The 19,812-nt window shown below is 38.6% G+C and overlaps 1 protein-coding gene across 7 annotated transcripts in view; it reads left to right on the plus strand.

Annotated features, from left to right (window-relative positions):
- Positions 1–19,812, plus strand: part of CSPP1 (centrosome and spindle pole associated protein 1) — a 130,332-nt gene that overhangs the window by 89,283 nt on the left and 21,237 nt on the right. For all 7 annotated transcript variants that reach the window (XM_025395256.1, XM_025395259.1, XM_025395260.1 and 4 more), the window contains 7 exons: positions 1,010–1,122; positions 5,483–5,632; positions 6,028–6,174; positions 8,532–8,636; positions 10,410–10,476; positions 11,062–11,179; positions 17,424–17,563. In XM_025395256.1, coding sequence (XP_025251041.1) covers positions 1,010–1,122; positions 5,483–5,632; positions 6,028–6,174; positions 8,532–8,636; positions 10,410–10,476; positions 11,062–11,179; positions 17,424–17,563 — 840 coding nt within the window. The remainder of the gene's footprint in view (positions 1–1,009; positions 1,123–5,482; positions 5,633–6,027; positions 6,175–8,531; positions 8,637–10,409; positions 10,477–11,061; positions 11,180–17,423; positions 17,564–19,812) is intronic.

The raw sequence follows: 19,812 nt of genomic DNA on the forward strand, positions 1-19,812 counted from the left end.
TGAGGTCAGGAGTTAAGAGACCAGCCTGGCCAACATGACGAAATCCTGTCTCTACTAAAAATACAAAAAAAAAAAAATTAGCCAGGCATGGTGGCACACGCCTGTAGTCCCAGCTACTCGGGAGGCTGAAGCAGGAGAATCACTTGAGCCCAGGAGGCAGAGGTTGCAGTGAGCGGAGATCATGCCACTGCACTCCAGCCTGGGTGACAGAGCAAGACTCTGTCTCAAAAATAAAGAAAAAAGAAATACATGCTTTAGTTTAATGGTATAAAGAATGAGTCAGAAACTCAATATAAAAAGTTATGTGAGGCTTAAATTGAAATGTCTTTTTTTTTCCTGTCTGCATTCAAAGAGACTCTAAGGGTATAATTGTTTTTCGAATTGCTTTTATGAAATAATTTTTTTCCATTCCAAGAATATATGATACTATTTATAGGTAATATATAATAAAAAATTTTTGTTCATGTTTATATCTCATTAATTTGATAGTTTTAAAAATAAAAACTATTATAACAAGACACATTCTAATTTGTTAAATATGTTTTTCAAAGCTGACTTTCTGTTCTGTCATTTAAACTGTTGGGAAGAATTTTGAAATTACTGATTTTTAAAAACAATTTTATATGTTATTAAGCAATATTCTTAAGTAAAGGATATTCACATACTGAAGAATATAAATATGTACTTTTTTTCTCTCCATAAATTCTATTTTAAAGCCTTTGTTGCAATGAGGGTTGTTTAAGCTGTTAGCTTTTATGTTTACTTTGTATCTTTCAGGTATTATTTGATTTTGTTAACTGTTAATTTTATTTTAGTTTTACCATTTTTCTTTATCTTACTACTGTTCACCTGATCTTCAGATTCTAATCTCAACCTTCCTCTTCTGATTTTAATCTCTGGACTTTTTTTTTTAAAAAAAATGAATTTATTAGCAAACTGTTCATTCTTTAACTGTTACATTTTCTAAGCATTGGCTAATAGTATGTTTTTGCAAAATGTTTCTTTCAAGGTCATATGCAAACACAGAGCTCTCCTTTTGCTCGGGGAAATGTATTTGGTGAGCCTCCAACTGAACTTCAGATTAGACAGCAAGAATTATACAAGAATTTTCTTCGTTTTCAGGTGAAATGCTATTTGATCAGTTTCAAAGTTTCATGAGATTTTAATAAACAAAACTTGCAAAGATTTTCTCCAGGATAAATACTAAATTCTAAAATGCCATACTTTTATCTAAAATATCTAATTTATATCAGATCAGATACCAGTAGTACAAAAGTTATTATTTCATTTCCTTGTTTCAAGGAAATAAGCAGATGTATTAAGTATGGTAGTTGACTTAATCTTTATTTTATTAAATCATTAATTTGTTTTATTTTTTTGAGATGGAGTCTTGCTCTGTCTACCCAGGCTAGGGTGTAGTGGTGAGATCTTGGCTCACTGCAACCTCCGCCTCCTGGCTTTAAGTGATTTTCCTGCCTCAGCCTCCCAAGTAGATGGGACTACAGGTGCCTGCCACCACACCTGGCTAATTTTTTGTATTTTTAGTAGAGACAAGGTTTCACCATGTTAGCCAGGATGGTCTTGATCTCCTGACCTCATGATCTGCCCTCCTCGGCCTCTCAAAGTGCTGGGATTATAGGCATAAGCCACCGCACCCAACCAATTTTCGTATTTTTAATAGAGACAGGATTTCACCATCTTGGCCAGACTGGTCTCGAACTACTGACCTCAAGTGATCTGCCCACTTTGGTCCCCCAAAGTGCTGGGATTACAGGTATGAGCCACCACGCCCAGCCTAAATAATTAATTTTAAATCTAAGAAGGCTGAGATTTCAAAAACTAACTTACTAAAATATTCATCTATTAGGCAGAGAATGCATCTTTCTAGATATTTGTAAGTTATTAGAAAATCAATATGTTTTTTCCAAATGATTTGATATTCTTGACTTATTACAGATTGTAAATAAATAAAAATTAGATTTAAGATAATCACAGTTTACAATTATTTGCCTCATTTATGTATATAAGTAGCATTTAACATAGTAGAAATGCCCAGACTATTCCCAAAGGAAGACACTTGAACATCCGTTGTTTATGAAGCAAACAGACTTATTCCTATACTGGGTGTACCCTGGGCTGAGTCCTAGGGGTGGAGCCTGAGATGAATGTGAGATACTTGCCCATGAGAGACTCACAGTTTCTTATTTCCTTAACTCCCTCCCCTTCACACTCACACTTAGATACCAGTGTCAGATTCATCTTATGGCCTGGGTAATCCTCCTTTGATATGACTTTTCACCTGCTATTCTTTACTCAAAATCTGGTGGTAGCTTTTCTTTGCCTACAGAAATTATCTCAACTCTTGAACCTAACATTTAAGGTTATGTAATCTAACCCCAAACTCTTAAACAGATGCCCTCAAACATATCTTCTTTTTAATCCTAATTATTCTTGACTCTTAAATAAGGCAGTTACGTAATGGATATAGCCTTTAAGGATGATTGATATTAGGCTGAGTGTGGTGGCTCACACCTGTAATGCCAGCAGTTTGGGAGGCCAAGGTGGGCAGATCTCTCGAGCACAGGAATTTGAGACTAGCCTGGGCAACATGATGAAACCCCATTTCTACAAAAAATTAGCCAGGCATGGTAGTGTGTGCCTGTCACCCCAGCTACTCGGGAGGCTGAGGTGGGAGAATTGCTTGAGCCCAGGAGGCAGAGGTTGCAGTGAGCCAAGATATGCCACTTTACTCCTGCCTGGGCGACAGAGTGAAAAAAGGATGATTGATGTGACATCACTGTTTAAGGTACAATAACAGGATTAAAAAGACTGGAAGCAGGGACATTTTACTAGCGTGGGTGACAGTGGAAATTGATGGAAAGTCCTTTTTAAGGTTCAACAGAAACAATATAGATGTTGAATATGAGAGACTGGTATCAGAGGTCCCAATATTTTGCACTCAAGTCATGTAGCAGCAAGTTGAGAGTTTGGAGTCCCTGTTGAACGTAAAGGACTGTGTGGTATATTGACCATGACAGCAGGTCACAATTTAAGTACCTCCTCTAATGCTTAGCAGTTCTTACCATGGTCTAAGGTAGAATTCAGCCAAAAAAATCTTACAATTGTATAGCCTTTTATTGTTCGTAAGATCCTTTTACATATAGTATCTCATCAAACCTCAGATTTCTCTGAGGGGTGTTTTATTATCTCTGTTTAATAACATAAAACTGATACACAGACTAACAGGCTTGCCCAGGGTGTCAGAGCTAGCAAATTGTGATGCCATTGCTTGAATCCAAGTCTCCAGACTTTAAGTGTAATATCTGTGGATATCACACTTCTATTTATAGGATTCACTAGGAAGTCTTTACCTCTAGAAAAGCTATGGTAATGGGGGAAGCTTTAACTATTTTAGTTTCAACCTTCAGTTCTTCCACCCTGTCAACCCTCAATTTATCTGTGAATGGATTGCTTTCAGATGATGGTTTTTAAATTTTTCTTTCAGCAGCCACTTAAAAATCTCTTCTCCCACCTCAAACAAAACCTAACATGTAATTCTAAGAAAATGTAAAATAGATCAATTATATTTATTATTACCATCAAAAATATAATGTCAGATAAAAAGTATACAAAACTTTTGTTAAAACAAATATTATGAAATGTTCAAATCTGTGCACAAAGATGTTATGTAAGAAAAGCTTTAGCCTGAGGTCTGTACAGGTAAGTTCTACAGTTAGCTCAAATTAATGCATCAGAAGTCTTCAGGCTGTTAACATTTGGTGAATATTAATAACACTTGTGAATGTTTGACATTTTTGATCACAGCTTTAAAAATAATTAACAAATAAAATATTTTTAAGAACTCTGAAGCAATTTTGTGTTATGTAATTGGAAAACCATGACAAGAAGATAGCTTTCCCTGCTTTCCAGACCAGAAAGCTGTTGAACAACTGTCTAGCATTCCTGTTGGCACTGAACTTTGGCTCCATTAGGTGTATGATCCATTAATAGCTTAAAAATTAGAATTCTTTGATTTTGATGGAGAAGTGACCCCTGTGGCAATGTGATTTTTTTTTTTTCCGTGGAGTAGGAAGAAGGGGGAACTGAGTATTGAATATGAAATTTTGATGAATTATAAATGATGTTTTCTTTAGGCGTATTGGACTTGAAGAAGTGATTGGATGCAAATTGCTAACTAAAAGTACTAAATATTAGGCTTGTGCATATTTAATCATGTTGTGAGAAAGAAGTGTTAGAAAAAGCCCTAGTATATAAAATCATAGGATGTGTTAGAAGATTAAAGTTCTTTTTTTTTTTTTTTTTTTTTTTTTGGCAGAGTCTCACTCTGTTGCCCATGCTGGAGTGCAGTGGCGCAATCTCAGCTCACTGCAACCTCCATCTCCTGGTTTCAAGTGATTCTCCCATCTCAGCCTCCTGAGTAGCTGGGATTACAGGGACGTATCACCACGCCTGGCTAATTTTTGTATTTTTAGTAGAGATGGGGTTACGCCATATTGGCCAGGCTGGTTTTGAACTCCTGACCTCAGGTGAGCCACTATGCCCAGCCGGATTAAAGTTCTTGTAGCTCACTTAGCAGCACTAGATAGAGCAACCTTGAAGCTAGAGGAAGTACAGAGAAGAAAAACAAAAATATGCTGAGTTGTATGATCCATACCTAAGGGTAACTAAAATCTGTTGATAACCTTAAACCAGAGACATGAATACCTGGTTCCAGTGCTGCCATTCTTCCCTGCCTCATTCACTGGGGGTGTGGACTATCTCTCTCTTAGAGCCTTCTTTCCTTCAAATCTTAGGCTCTAGATTTCCTTCAGATCTTAGGCTGTAGAGTACTCAACACTGCAGACTCCGGGTAGCATTCAAGATGAAACTTAATTATGAGTCCTTGTGACCTAAATCCTCCTCCACCTAATAGTTTTAGTTCTTTCTCCATTAACCTCTATAGTTAGGAAAGAACAAAGGGCATTTGGGAGAAGTGGCTCTTGCATTAAAAAATGATTGAATACTAAAATACTAATTTCACTGTTATTTTAGAATAATAATTCTAAGAATTTTGACATATAATAGCAGCAATCACTATAAAATAATATAATCATGAATTAGTTGCTTAGAACCTTCTATATAGGAGGAACTTTTATGTTCCTTACATTGTTTCACTTTAATTCTTTTAGCACTCCTTTGAGATGTAGGCATTAATAACTTTACCAGAAAAAAGAGAAAACTGAGGACAAGCAAGTTTCTTAAGGTCACACAGTCTGTTTGGTGGAACTGGAATTTAACTCAAAGCTTTTAACAGTACAGTAAATCATGTAGCCTCCCTGAAAATACAGGATACTGAAAAATTTAGGAACATGCAAAAAGAGGGTACAAATGTTGAGTTTGTATGCTATCAGAAAAAAAAAATAAGTGATATTCTAACTTTTCAATAGTTTTACAAGAGAAATAACTAGGTTTAATTTTTTAGATTGAGGAAAAGAAACAAAGAGAGGAAGCAGAGCGAGAGAGACTGAGAATTGCCGAAGAAAAAGAAGAAAGACGGCTTGCAGAACAGAGGGCACGAATTCAGCAGGAGTATGAAGAGGAACAGGAAAAGAAAAGGGAGAAAGAGGAGGAGGTACATCTCTTTTCCCTATTGTATTTTACTACTTAGTCTGAAGGTGAAATCTTTATTTTGACTTGAAAAGGTGTTTGTTACTTACAAAGGAGAACAGTGTTGGAGTACATTTAGAAAATATGAGATCACTATCCATTCATTGGATATTATTTTATTAAGGTGAAAGGGTAATTTAAGAAAGGAGGTAAGTGATGACTTTAAAAAAATAGATGTAGGCTGACTGAAGACTTTATAAAAGATGCCTAATATTTTATTTTTAAGCAGACAGCTTGTGTTAAAGAACACCGTATCATGTCATCTATATCTTTATCTCATTTTATCAGAAAAATAAGGCAGCACATTTTTGAATGTACTGTAGAAGGAATATACGGAATGCATATTTTTCTATTTTAAAGCAAAGGCTAAAAAATGAAGAGCATATTCGGTTAGCTGAAGAAAGACAAAAAGAAGCAGAAAGAAAGAAGAAAGAAGAAGAAGAAAAATATAACCTGCAACTTCAGCACTACTATGAAAGAGATAATTTGACTGGGGAAGAAGCAAAGGTAAGTTTCAGACAAAAATGTCAATCAAACCCACAGTTTAACCCACTTTCACTGTGAGAGTTGTGTAGTCGTTAGAAAAGCGGAAAAAGAGGAGGAGGTGCCTTTGTTCCTGTTCTGTCTTAGTGTGTAATCTGGGCACAATGTACTGAACTTTCTATATGAGGTACTGTCACTGTGCTTTGTTGGTATTTTCTGTCCATTGAAGGTAATGAATTTACTTACTTCAGCCATTCTTAATCTCGTTCCCATGGTGTATGTGGCGCCACCTAAGAATATGGTATGCAGACAGTACAACATGAACTGTTTGTTATAGTTCATGACAAGACTAATACAGAAGTTCAGAGTGGATTTTTTATATATATGTGTATATATATATTCTTTCAAGCAATTCTCCTGCCTCAGCCTCTCAAGTAGCTAGGACTACAGGCGCACACCGTCATGCCCAGCTAATTTTTGTATTTTTAGTAGAAACGGGGTTTCACCATGTTGGCCAGATTGGTCTCAGACTCCTGACCTCAGGTGATCCGCCCACCTCTGCCTCCCAAAGTGCTGAGATTACAGGAGTGAGCCACCACGCCCGGCCTTCTTTCTTTTTTTTTAAGAGACCAGGTCTTGCTATGTTTCCTAGGCCGATCTCAAATTTTTGGGCTCAAGTTGTCTTCCTGCCTCAGCCTCCCAAAGTGGTAGAATTGCAGGCATGAGCCACCGCACCCTGCCTCACAGATAATTTTTTATTGTAAAATTCATCATTTAAGAATGAAAGAGGCTGGGCGCGGTGGCTCACACCTGTATCCCAACGCTCTGGGAAGTCAAGGCGGGCGGATCACTTGAGACCAGGAGATCGAGACCAGCCTGAGCAGCATGGTGAAACCCCATCTCTACTAACAAATACAAAAATTAGCCGGGCGTGGTGGCGGGCACCTGTAGTCCCAGCTACTGAGGAGACTGAGGCAGGCGAATCGGTTGAACTTGGGAGGCAGAGGTTGCAGTGAGCCGTGATCGCAGCACGGCACTCCAGCCTGGGTGACAGAGCGAGACTCCATTTCAAAAAAAAAAAAAAAGAATTAAAGAGAATTGTTAGTTTCCCATAATTATATTTCTTGCAATTTCTTATGTTTTTTAAAAATGTTGTTTTTTTAGCAATATATACTTTTATGATGTTACAATTTAATTGTAAAGTACCATAAAGTTTTAAATCAGCTTTATCCCATTTAGTGCATTTGCTTTCCTGAAATTAATATTGCTATCGTTTTTTTAATTTACGTATGTCTGATGTATATTTTTGTCTATTCCTTCAGTTTTACCTTTGTGTCACCATATTTTTCATTTAGTTAGCTTCTATATTTAGTTTGTTGAATTTTTAAAATCCTAATCTGAGTTATAAGTTTATATTTATTTATTTAGAGACAGAGTCTCACTCTGTCACCCAGGCTGGAGTGCAGTGGTGCAATCTCGGCCCACTGCAACTTCCACCTCCCAGGTTCAAGTGAGTCTCCTGCCTCAGCCTCCCCAGTAGCTGGAATTACAGGTTCAAACTATCACACCTGGCTAATTTTTATTAGAGACAGGGTTTCACCATGTTGACCAGGCTGGTCTTGAACTCCTCTCCTTAGGGGACTTGCCTGCTTGGCCTCCCGAAGTGTTGGGATTATAGACATGAGCCACTGCACCCGGCCTAATCTTTTAAAATAGGGATATCTAAATCCATTTATGTTTATCAAAACTAATGTCTTTGATTGCATTAATTGCATTTCTGACTTTGAGAGCTTTTTGGTCTTTTGTTATATGTACTATGGCTTGTTTGCTGCATCCTCTACAGGGCTTTAGAAGGTCTATGTTGTATTTATAATGAAGTTTTTGGACTATAAGGTTTAATACACTATAAACTGAAATGTAGAACCCCATTGTGATCTTGAAAAGTCCCTCATCCATGATGCTGTTAGTGATTAGATCTAGATCTTAGAGATTGATTTGTATTGTTTTCCAGAAGAAGGATTTTGTTATTTAATTTTTTTGTATTGTCATGGTATCTTCTTATTATTAAAGATGATTTAGTTTTGTCATATTTTTTTCTTTTTTGTTGCTTTACTTGAGTTTGTTGATTTTTTTAAATCCTAATCTGACAATCATACTCTTTTAATAAAGATGTCTAAATCCATTTATGTTTATCATAACCAACATGTTTGATCTTACGTAATTGAATTTCTGACTTTTGTAAAAAACATTTTATTAAATAAAAGCAATAACAATCTAAACTTCTTAGATAACTTTCTTAACTATAAGGGGTGTGTGTGTGTGTGTGTATGTGTGTGAGTGTGATGAAGCAATTATGCTCTTAAATTTTTAAAAATTTTCAGCGCTTGAGACAGCCTTCTCCTATAGTTCCTGCCCTTCAGAACAAAATTGCAAGCAAACTTCAAAGACCTCCTTCAGTTGACAGCATCATACGTTCCTTTATTCATGTATGTACTTTCATTTTTATTTGTTCATCCGAGCTCAGTTATTTTGGATTGGGGGATTGAATGAAATTTTCTTTTTCGTTATATTTGGATAGGTTAAATTTTTTCAGATCTGAAATACAGGTGGTATCTACAGTAATTTGCTTGCTGCTTCGATTGTAACTGATAGTGCTTGGTGCCCTAAAGTTTCTTTTGACAAACGATAATTTAGCCCCTCAAGCTAGCTAGCTGTAGATATGTTCATGAAGTCTGTTATACTTTAGATTGAACTACAAGGAAAACATGGAAAATGTTCTAAGATTGATCCTCAAGTTGATGCTTGAAGAATATGCAGGAATTTGCCTTGAAGAGGAGGGTGAGGGATTTTCAGTTTGTGGAAAGTCGTGGAGAGCAATGTAAGCTCGTGGCACATGTGGAGAATCTTCCATGGTGTGGTCTGGCCTGATGATGCCTGTGCATTAAGGCAGCAGAGGAAGTGGAGGTCAGAACATGTGTGGCATGCTGTATGGAGTGCTAAGAACTTTGATTTTGTTCCATAGGCTGGTAGATTCCAGACAGGCTAATTACCAGAATAGGTAAAGAAATGTGTCAGAAGAACATGTTTCTGAATCCCACCCTTTGAGATTCTGATTTAGTATGTCTGTGGTAGATAATGCATGGGAATTCATTGTAATATTTAAGTAGGGGAATGACATGGCCACTTTTGTATAATGTTTTTTCAGGCAATGGTGTGGAGATAAGTTTTGGAGGTGGGGCAAGACTAAACATGGAGATAAGATACTTTTGCAGAAGTCAAGATGTGAGACTGAGGACCCAAACAAAGGCAGTGACACCAAGAACTGAGAAGGTGTGACAGCTTTATGATACATTTAAGAGACATAGTAGTACTATTTGTTGAGTGTGTGGTGGGTAGGAGTCTACGATAACTTTCAAGTTTTTGGTGAGGGTTGTATAGAGTAGGCAGTTGAAAATATGAATTGTGGCAGCAGAATGAGTTCTGGACTCGATTTGTAGTTCTGGACATCATCAACATATTGGTGCTTGTTAAATTAGTACCATTGTCTACGATGAGTGTCTACAAGAGAAGTAAAGGAGGCTGAGAATAGAATACTGGGGAATTACCAACATTTGAGAAGCAGGGAAAGGAACGGAGAGAGGGTGAGAGAGGATGGCAGTGGCGGCAGTTGCGACTGGCCAAGTAGAATGCCCACTGAATATGTCACTTGGGGGTCACTTCATGACTTTGGTGAGGGCAGTATTGTTGGAGTGATGGGTGTGAGAAAGCAAAGGCCATAGCTGTGTGTTGAGAAGTGAATGAGAATAGGCAGTAGACCCAAAAGTACTGCATTTACTATTCTTTAAGGAAGCTCAGCTGTGAAAGGAAGGACAGAATGGACAGGAGACAGTGAGCAATGAAGGGTGAGGTAAAATTTTTTTTAAGAAAGGGAGAGGTTTTTACACATAGGCTGAGAGGAAAGTACTTGGAGAGAGGAAGTTGGAAAAAAAGAATAATCGGAGGAGAATGGGAGTCAATTATCAGGTACAGAGTACAGATGAAGGGATTCTCTTTGGGTAGAGGCAAGGACACTTCCATTGTGATGAGAAGGAAGAACAGATATACATGGTAGATATACTCTAGAATAGATATAAGTTTTGGAGGTAGGATAGTGTGGAGTTTGGTTTCCTTTACATATAAATCCTTCAAAAAATTACTCCCTTCAAGCTTCTATGTAGGGAAGACATACTGAGCATGTCTTTGTCATTATTGTTAAACAGGAAAGTTCCATGTCCAGGGCACAGTCACCCCCGGTACCTGCCAGGAAAAATCAGCTCCGTGCAGAAGGTAGAGTTAACTACTAAACCTGTTACCTAGAGTATTTCCCTTTTTAACTTTTCATTTTGAAATAATTATAAACTCATAGAAAACTGCAGAAACAGTAGAGAGATAGGTGCTGTGTACCCTTTCTCCAACTTTCCCCTGGGGTAACATCTTAGGTAGTACAGTCTCATAGCCAGGAAGTGGACATTGGTGTGCTCCACAGACCATCAGATTTTACCATTTTTTACATGCATTTATGTATGTGTATTTCTGTGCATTTTTATCATGCGCAATTTGTGCAAATACCACTGCAATCAAGATACAGAACTGTTCCATCACCATAAAGGAACTTCCTTGTGCCTCTCCTTTATAGTTGCCCTCCCACAAGAATATCACTTCTAAAATTCCTATATTATAAAAAATGTACTTATGGGTCCTAATGACATTCATAATTATGATCTGTGTATGTGTGTATATATAAAATGTGAAAATATCTTTCATAAAATTGTCTCTGAGCAGTTTCACTTTATTATTAGTCAGGTTGTGTTTTAATGTTTAGTCTTTTGTTCTTATTCCTGTCGTGTTTTACTTATCAATGGGAATTTGCAGAGGAGAAAAAAAATGTAATTATGGAATTATCAGAAATGAGAAAACAACTTCGTAGTGAAGAGAGGCGTCTACAAGAGCGATTGCTACACATGGACAGTGATGATGAAATTCCTATCAGGCAAGTTTAGAATTGCACTTTTTGTTTTCTCTTGAGTTCTTTTACTTCACCTATGCAGTAATTTTGCAGTTTGGGAACAGGACTAATTCATCTTACTTAGAATCTCCTTACTTTCCTTTTCTTTGTCTTTTACAAAATCGGTTGTAGAAATTTAGTTCTCAAGGGGATTCATGTTGTAGGAATAGAAATTTCTGGGTTGGAATAATTACAGACAGTAGTTGCATTTTAGAACTGTTTTTTATATTTTCCATTAATAACGTAGCTTTCTGAAATACTTTTTTTCAACAAAATCACTTACAGGCTACCAAACATTTCTGATCATTTTTGCCAGGAGTCATAAATTTTTAAAGCAGCGTTCTTCAAACTTCAGTTTGCACTGTTTTAGTAGGTTGTAAAATCAACATAGTGGGTAACTACCACAATTCCTTTCTTTCTCTTTTTAAAAACAAACTTTCCATTTTGGGATAATTTTGATTATAAAAAAGTTGCAGGCTGGGTGCGGTTGCTCACACCTGTAATCCCAGCACTTTGGGAGGCCAAGGCGGGTGGATCACAAGGTCGGGAGATCGAGACCATCCTGGCTAACATGGTGAAACCCCGTCTCTACTAAAAATACAAAAAATTAACTGGGTGTGGTGGCATGCGCCTGTGGTCCCAGCTACTTAGGAGGCTGAGGCAGGAGAATGGTATGAACCCAGGAGGTGGAGGTTGCAGTGAGCCCAGATCACACCACTGCACTCCAGCCTAGGCGACAGAGTGAGACTCCGTCTCACAAAAAAAAAAGAAAAAGTTGCAAACGATACATAGAGTTTCTGTACACCCTTCATCTGGTTTTCCCTATTGTTAACGTCTTGTATTACCATGGTATGTTTGTCACAACTCAGAGGCTGACATTAGAACATTACTATGAACTAAATTTGAGACTCTTTGGATTTCTCCAGTTTTCTACTAATGTTCTTCTTCTGTTCATGGGCCCCATACAAGATGTACCACGTTGCATTTAGTTGTCATGTCTCCCAGTCTCCTCGGGTCTGGGACAGTTTCCCAGTCTTCTCTTATTTTTCTTGTGAAAGTCTACATGGGCACTGGCCAGGTATCCTGTAGAATGCCTCCTTCTCTAGTCTGGATTTGTCTGATGTTTTCTGATTATTAGACTGGGATTAAGAGTTTCTGGAAAGAAGAGCACAGGCACTGTTCTGACATCACATTATATCAGGGGTACATGATATCCACATGATACCTCTGGAAATGTTAACCTTGGTTAAAGTAGTGTTTGCCAGGATTCTGCACTAGAAAGTTAACTATTCTTTGGTCACAAATCACTAAATCTAGCACACCTGCAAGAGTGAGAAAGAGGTGGAATTAAGCTTCATCTCTTGGAGCAGGGGGTTACCCACATATAGTTTTTAGAATTCTTCCATAAGAAAGACTTGTCTCTTCTTCTTCCATTTATTTATTTATTCAGTCATTTATTTATTACTGTCATCTCATGTGTATTTATCTTACACTTTGGGTTATAAGTGAGTGCTACATTATTTTATTTCACAAATTGTTCCAACTTTGGCCATTTGGAGCTCTTTCAGGTTGGCTCCTGTGTCTCTTTGACATGTCCCCATCCTTTCATTTTTTGAAGACTTCTTTCCAGATGCCTCAGGATCATCTTGTATTTCCCCTACCCCATCCCTAGAATCAGCTATTTCTCCATTGAACCCTGGTTCCTTTTGGAGAATGTGTTTAGAAACCAGATAAGCTGGATCTGTTTATTGCTGGGTGTCATTGCTTCTAGGCCCTCTGGATAATATATGTATGTATACTAAGTCATAAATATAAACATATCTATAATTGTTCCTATATCTATTTGTATATATATTAAGTTCATACCGATGTCTCTGACTCTAATCCAGTATGTGGTAGGATTTTAACGTAGCATGTTAATTTGCCTAATTATGCTTTGTTTAGATTTTTGTTTGTATTCTCTAGGAATATTGAAACAAGGTAAACAAGGTGAGGAAATTTCAAGATATAGATTGGCTAGATAATGAAATGTTATTCCAAGGTGGTAATTTTCAGTGATTCAGTAATTCTCCCATAGTAGGTCAATAAGTTCTAAACAATCGAGAGGTAGTGTTTTTTTTTTTCTATATTTACTTTTATATAAATGCCATAACTGTGCAGCTTTCCATTTTCCAAACATGCATATTTAATTCAGTTTAATGTTTTTTTTTGACATTTTATTAATTTTTCTTTTCATTAGTAAATTCTTTTGGTAAACCAATATGATTTAAGAAAGAGTACTCAAGCAGTCCCTCAATTTTCTCACTTGAAAATTATACATGATAATTTCTACCCCTTGAGAGTCTAGTGAAGAATAAATAAATGTATGTATTTGAAATAAATAAATATATGTCTTTGTGACTCTTAAGTTCTAACTTAAGTTATAAAACATGTTACATTTATCATCATTTAGCAAGAATTGGTTGAATACATTTACTTTGGAATAATTTTAATATATATTCTGATTAAAGACATCTCAGAGTTGGTTCTTTATTGCAATTTCATGAATATTTGTACAAAAGGAATCTCGTATTCACTAAATAATTTGCCAAATTATCCAGCTCCTATCATGTGCTAGGCTCAAAACAAATGTGATGTAGCTCACATGTGAAGATTTAATAACCTATTTCCTAACTTACCAGTGTATTTAACTATTAGCATTAATGGAAACTAGACAGCAGTCCAATTTAATGGTCTCTTAGACATCTTTTTAGTATTTTGCATTGTAATAAATCTCCATAGAGTTCCTTTCACCTTAGGTATTAGAGGTCTCTGTCATCCTTGACCAGGGTCCTTTATGGCCCCAGTGAATGCTCCCCTGCAAAAAGGAAGCTCCAGTAGAGCAGGGGTATTGTCTGTGGGGATCCCAGCTATCTTGTCTTGGTGCTTAGGGAAGATTTAATGATAAAGAAATGATGGGAGGAGTCTGACTAAGCCTCATAATGACCATAACTTAGAGCTCCATTTTCAAAAATAGAGGAGACCTAGTGCTGAGTGAAGCAGCAGTAAGTATTTTTTTTTTTTTCAAGACTAGAAACACCATCCCTCTCTTATCATCACTCCCTCAAGCCCTGGCAGAAAACTCCCTTACTACCTGCTATGTATTAATTTCCTAGGTACCCCAGGAATCAGTTAACTAGTTAGGGTATCAAGTTCCTTGTAAAGTCCATTGTAAAGTTAATGTTGGGTCCTCTGAATAATGCCCATATTGAACTACATATTAGTACCGTATTTCTATTTTTATTTTTATTTTTTTGAGACGGAGTCTCGCTCTGTCACCCAGGCTGGAGTGCAATGGCACGATCTTTGGCTCACTACAACCACTGCCTCCCGGGTTCAGGTGTTTCTCCTGCTTCAGCCTCCTGAGTGGCTAGGATTACAAGTACCCACCCCCACGCCTGGCTAATTTTTGTATTTTTAGTAGAAACATGGTTTCACCATGTTGGTCAGGCTGGTCTCAACCTCCTGACCTCAGGTGATCCACCTGCCTCGGCCTCCCAAAGTGCTAGGATTACAGCTGTGAGCCACTGTGCCTGGGCAGTACCATATTTCTTTTTCTTTTTTTGGAGACAGAGTCTCTTTCTGTCACCCAGGCTGGAGTGCAGTGGCATGATCTTGGCTCCCAGCAACCTCTGCCTCCTGATTCAAGCAATTCTAGTGCCTCAGCCTCCCAAGTAGGTGGGACTACAGGTGCAGGCTACCATACCTGGCTAATTTTTGTATTTTTTAGTAGAGACGGGGTTTTTTTCCATATTGCCCAGGCTGGTCTCAAACTCCTGAGCTCAAGCAATACATCTGCTTCCCAAAGTGCTGTGATTATAGGTGTGAGCCAGAGGGCCCTGCCTATTACCATATTTCTATGTGTGATTTCTGTTTTAGGTTGAGGGGAAGGTAATTTATTGATTATGTAATGCATGTCAGGTACTATACTAGGTACTTAACAGTATAAAATTTTTCTTAATTCTGACCCGATATTGTGGCTCACCCCTGTAATCCCAGCACTTTGGGAGGCTGAGGCAGGCAGATAACCTGATGTCAGGAGTTCGAGACCAGTGTGGCCAACGTGGCAAAATCCTGTCTCTACTAAAAATACAAAAAAAAAAAAAAAAGCCAAAGCCGAGTGTGGTAATGCGTGCCTATAGACCCAGCTACTTGGGAGGCTGAGGCAGGAGAATTGCTTGAACTGGGAAGTGGAGGTTGCAGTGAGCTGAGATTGTGCCAGTGCACTCCAGCCTGGGCAAGAGAGCAAGACTCTTTCAAAAAAAAAAAAAAATTATCTTAATTCTGTTGTTCACAATAAGACTATAAGGGGTAGGCATCTGCATTTTACACATGATGAAATTGAGGTCAAACTGCTGATAAATAACAGAGCTGGTCTGAATCTCAGTTTCTCTGACCTTAGAGACTATGATCTTCATACTCCATGAACATTTTATTTTTTCCATGAACATTTTAAAGTAAAGCTGAATCATTCTATTCTTGTAATAAGGTATCTTGCATCTGATGATTTTGAAAAATTTCAATGGCGTTATAAATATGCTATATTTTAAGGTAAATCGAACTACTAATAGAGCTATCCGAATAATTTTTATTTTTTTTAGACGGAGTCTTGCTGTGTCACCCAGGCTGGAGTGCACTGGCACGATCTCAGCTCACTGCAAGCTCCACCTCCTGGGTTCACGCCATTCTCCTGCCTCAGCCTCCTGAGTAGCTGGGACTACAGGCGTGTGCCACCACGCCCGGCTAATTTTTTGTATTTTTTAGTAGAGACAGGGTTTCACTGTGTTAGCCAGGGTGGTGTTGATCTCCTGACCTCGTGATCCACCCACCTCGGCCTCCCAAAGTGCTGGGATTATAGGCGTGAGCCAGCATGCCCGGCCAATTTTTTTTTTAAGAGACGGAGGGCCGGGTGCGGTGGCTCACACATGCCTGTAATCCCAGCACTTTGGGAGGCCGAGATCACGAGGTCAAGAGATAGAGACCATCTTGGCCAACACGGTGAAATCCCATCTCTACTAAAAATACCAAAAAATTAGCTGGGCCTAGTGGTCCAGCTCCTGTAGTCCCAGCTATTCAGGAGGCTGAGGAAGGAGAATTGCTTGAACCTGGGAGGCGAAGTTGCAGTGAGCCAAGATCATGCCACTGCACTCCAGCCTGGCAACAGAGCAAGACTCATTCTCAAAAAAAAAAAAAAGACAGGGTCTCCCTCTGTTGTCCAGGCTGGAGTGCAGTGGCATGATCATAGCTTATTGCAGCCTTGGCCTCCTGGGCTCAATCAATCCTCTTGTCTCAGCAGTAGCCAGGACTACAGGCACACACCATCATGCTTGACTTTTTTTTTTTTTTTTTTGAGATAGAGTCTTGCTCTGTTACCCAAGCTGGAGTGCAGTGGCGTGATCTCGGCTGACCGCAGCCGCCTCCTCCCTGGTTCAAGCAGTTCTCATGCGTCAGCCTCCTGAGTAGGTGGTAGTACAGGCACACACTATCACGCCCAACTAATTTTTGTATTTTTAGTAGAGACAGGGTTTCATCATTTTGGCCAGGCTGGTCTCAAACTGCTGACCTCAGGTGATTTGCCTGCCTTGGCCTCCCAAAGTGCTGGGATCACAGGTGTGAGCCCCCATGCCTGGCCAACCTTTTTTTTTTTTTTTTTGAGACGGAATCTTGCTCTGTTGCCCAGGCCAGAGTGCAGTGGTGTGATCTCAGGTCACTGCAGCCTCCACCTCCTGGGTTCAAGTGATTCTGCTGCCTCAGCCTCCCGAGTAGCTGGGACTACAGGCGTGCGCTATCACACCCAGCTAATTTTTGTATTTTTAGTAGACACGGGGTTTCTCCACATTGGCCAGTCTGGTCTTGAACTCCTGACCTCAGGTGATCCACCTGTCTTGGCCTCCAAAGTGCTGGATTGCAGGCATGAGACACCACGCCTGACCTCATTTTTTTTTTTTTTTGTAGTGAGGGGATCTTGCTTTGTAGGCCAGGCTGGTATTGAACTCCTCATTTCAAGGAGTCCTCCTCTCTGCCTCCCAAAGTGCTGGGATTGCAAGTGTGAGCCACAGCACCTGGCCTAGAATAATTCTTTAATAATATGATGTGGTGAAAGAGACCAAATTTCTTTTACAGTGAATTAGATGTGAACTCACCTATTTTTCCTATAAAGCACATATTATGATTTGTCATTTGTCTATAGGAAAAGGGAAAGGAATCCCATGGATATATTTGATATGGCTAGACATCGGTTGCAAGCTCCTGTCAGAAGACAGTCACCTAAGGGCTTAGACGCTGCCACTTTTCAGAATATTCATGATTTTAATGAGCTGAAAGATAGAGGTGAGTAGATTGCTGCTCTTTTAAAGATGTAGCAGAAGTGTTCTACCCATATTTAAATATCTATAAAGATTTTTGTACCCTTTTTCTAAAGTAGAATTTTATCTATGATATCTATTTTAAGTTAAAATGAAACTTCTGTATTCTCTAGGTCTTCAGTTAACCAGTCTGGTAGATGAAGCTTTAGTTTGACTAACTGCTGTCTTTTGGAGAGCATATAGTGTTAAAGTCTGGGATGGATGAGATCGCATAGACTAGTATGAAGAATGGAACTTGGCATTTAATGGAGGATGGACAGACAAAGATGAGCTCATGAAAAATACTGAGGAGAAGTCAGAGAGACTGGAGGAGAAGCAGGAGAATGTAGGATTCTGAAACCTGAGCGGAACGAGTATCAAGGAGACAGGATCGTGTAAGATGAATACTGGAAAATGTCAATTGGATGAGGTCATTGGTGACCTCAGCTAGAGCTTTTTAAGTGGAATGATCGCCGATTAACTTTGGAATGAGGATTGACTAGGAAACAAGATATTGGAAACAATAGGCATAAGACTTTTAGAAGACCCTTGGCTGGGAAAGGGAAGGGGAAGGAGAGGGAGGGATCAGGAGCTGGAAGAGTCCTTAGAATGTGAATGTGAGGAGCTATGCAGGAGAAAGAGGTTCAGGCTCTAGGAGAGGGAGAGTGATTGTTGAAGTGAGCAGGGTACCTGGGTAGGCAGGAGGAAATCTAGGGGGTTTGAGGGAAGAGTTAGGAGAAGCTTTGATGTAGCCACTTAGGACGAATAGAAGAGAAAGTTTAGTAGGGAAATGGGATTTCCAAGGTACATGAGGCCTGGGAGATTGAGAATGTGTGGAGGAACCAAAATGTGTGTTGTGTAATTTTCCTTTAGGCATATTCAGCAGAGCAGGTGTTGGAGCAGAAGGGGCAGATTATGGGATGTGTGGTCATATGACCTAGGCCAGAAAACTGGAATTTAAGCTTTTTATCCTTTTGAAAGTAATATCTGTTTATTGTAGCAAATTCTCAAAATACAGAAAGATAGTAAGAAGGAAAAATCACCTTAGTCAAACTACCTGTATGTAAGTACCATTATCATTTTGGATGTTTTCTAGTCTTTCTGAGCGTAATTAAAAGAAAAAAAAGATAAATTGTGTTATTTAATTTTCTCTATTGTTTTTCACCTAGATTTGCATGTATTATCAATTACATATACCATAGTTATTTTTTATGCTATCATATATTGATTACTTACTATCTGCCAGGCATTGTGTTAATCCAGTGGGTCTCGTGAGGAGTTTGATCTGAAGTCAAAACTGTTTGTATTATAAACTAAGACATTATTTGTATCTTTCATTCTTATTCTCTCATGTGTATACAGATTGGCCAGAGACTACATGACATGTGATGATTTCATCTCTTTGAAGCTAGCAGAATGTGTCCTTGTATATTCTTGTGTTTTAAGAATCTCTTAGTTTTAACTTCTAATATGGCGTGTGTGTGTGTGTGTGTGTGTGTGTGTGTGTGTGTGTGTGTGTCACATACATAAGTAAAGCTCTTTGGGGTCCTCAATTTTTAAGAGTGTAAAAAAAAGATCTTGAGACCAAAAAGGTTTAAGCCATAGAATTGAGCCATTCATTTCCCTGTGTTACTACATCTTGCCCTCATTCACCAATGACCTGGTGGTTGGTATTGTTTTTTAATGAGTCTGGAAGCAGTGAAGCCAGGGACCAGTCCAAGTTTATGTGTCCAGAGACTTCTGTTAACTTCTGAAAATGGCTATTAGCCATTTTCACTATTTTGTTCTTTTGATAATTTCTGATCATAAAGCTTTATACATATTTAGGACCATAAAACTGTATATATATTTAGGCTTATTTATTTATATTCCAGCAGTGTAATTAGTGAGTCAAAGGGAATAATATTTTCAAGGCTTTTTATATGTATGAACTGTATGTTTCTTCTCACGATTTAAAAATTTTTATTCTTGGCTGGGCGCAGTGGCTAGTGCCTGTAACCCCAGCACTTTCAGAGGCCGAGGCAGGTGGATCACAAGGTCAGGAGTTCAAGACCAGCCTGGCCAACATAGTGAAACCCCATCTCTACTAAAACCTACAAAAAAAAAAAATTAACCGGGCATAGTGGTGGGCACCTGTAGTCCCAGCTACTTGGGAGACTGAGGCTGGAGAATTGCTTGAACCCAGGAGGTAGAGGTTGCAGTGAGCTGAGATCATGCTACTGCACTCCAGCCTGG

This window comes from Theropithecus gelada, chromosome 8 (assembly GCF_003255815.1).
Source record: "Theropithecus gelada isolate Dixy chromosome 8, Tgel_1.0, whole genome shotgun sequence".
Lineage (NCBI taxonomy): Eukaryota > Metazoa > Chordata > Mammalia > Primates > Cercopithecidae > Theropithecus > Theropithecus gelada.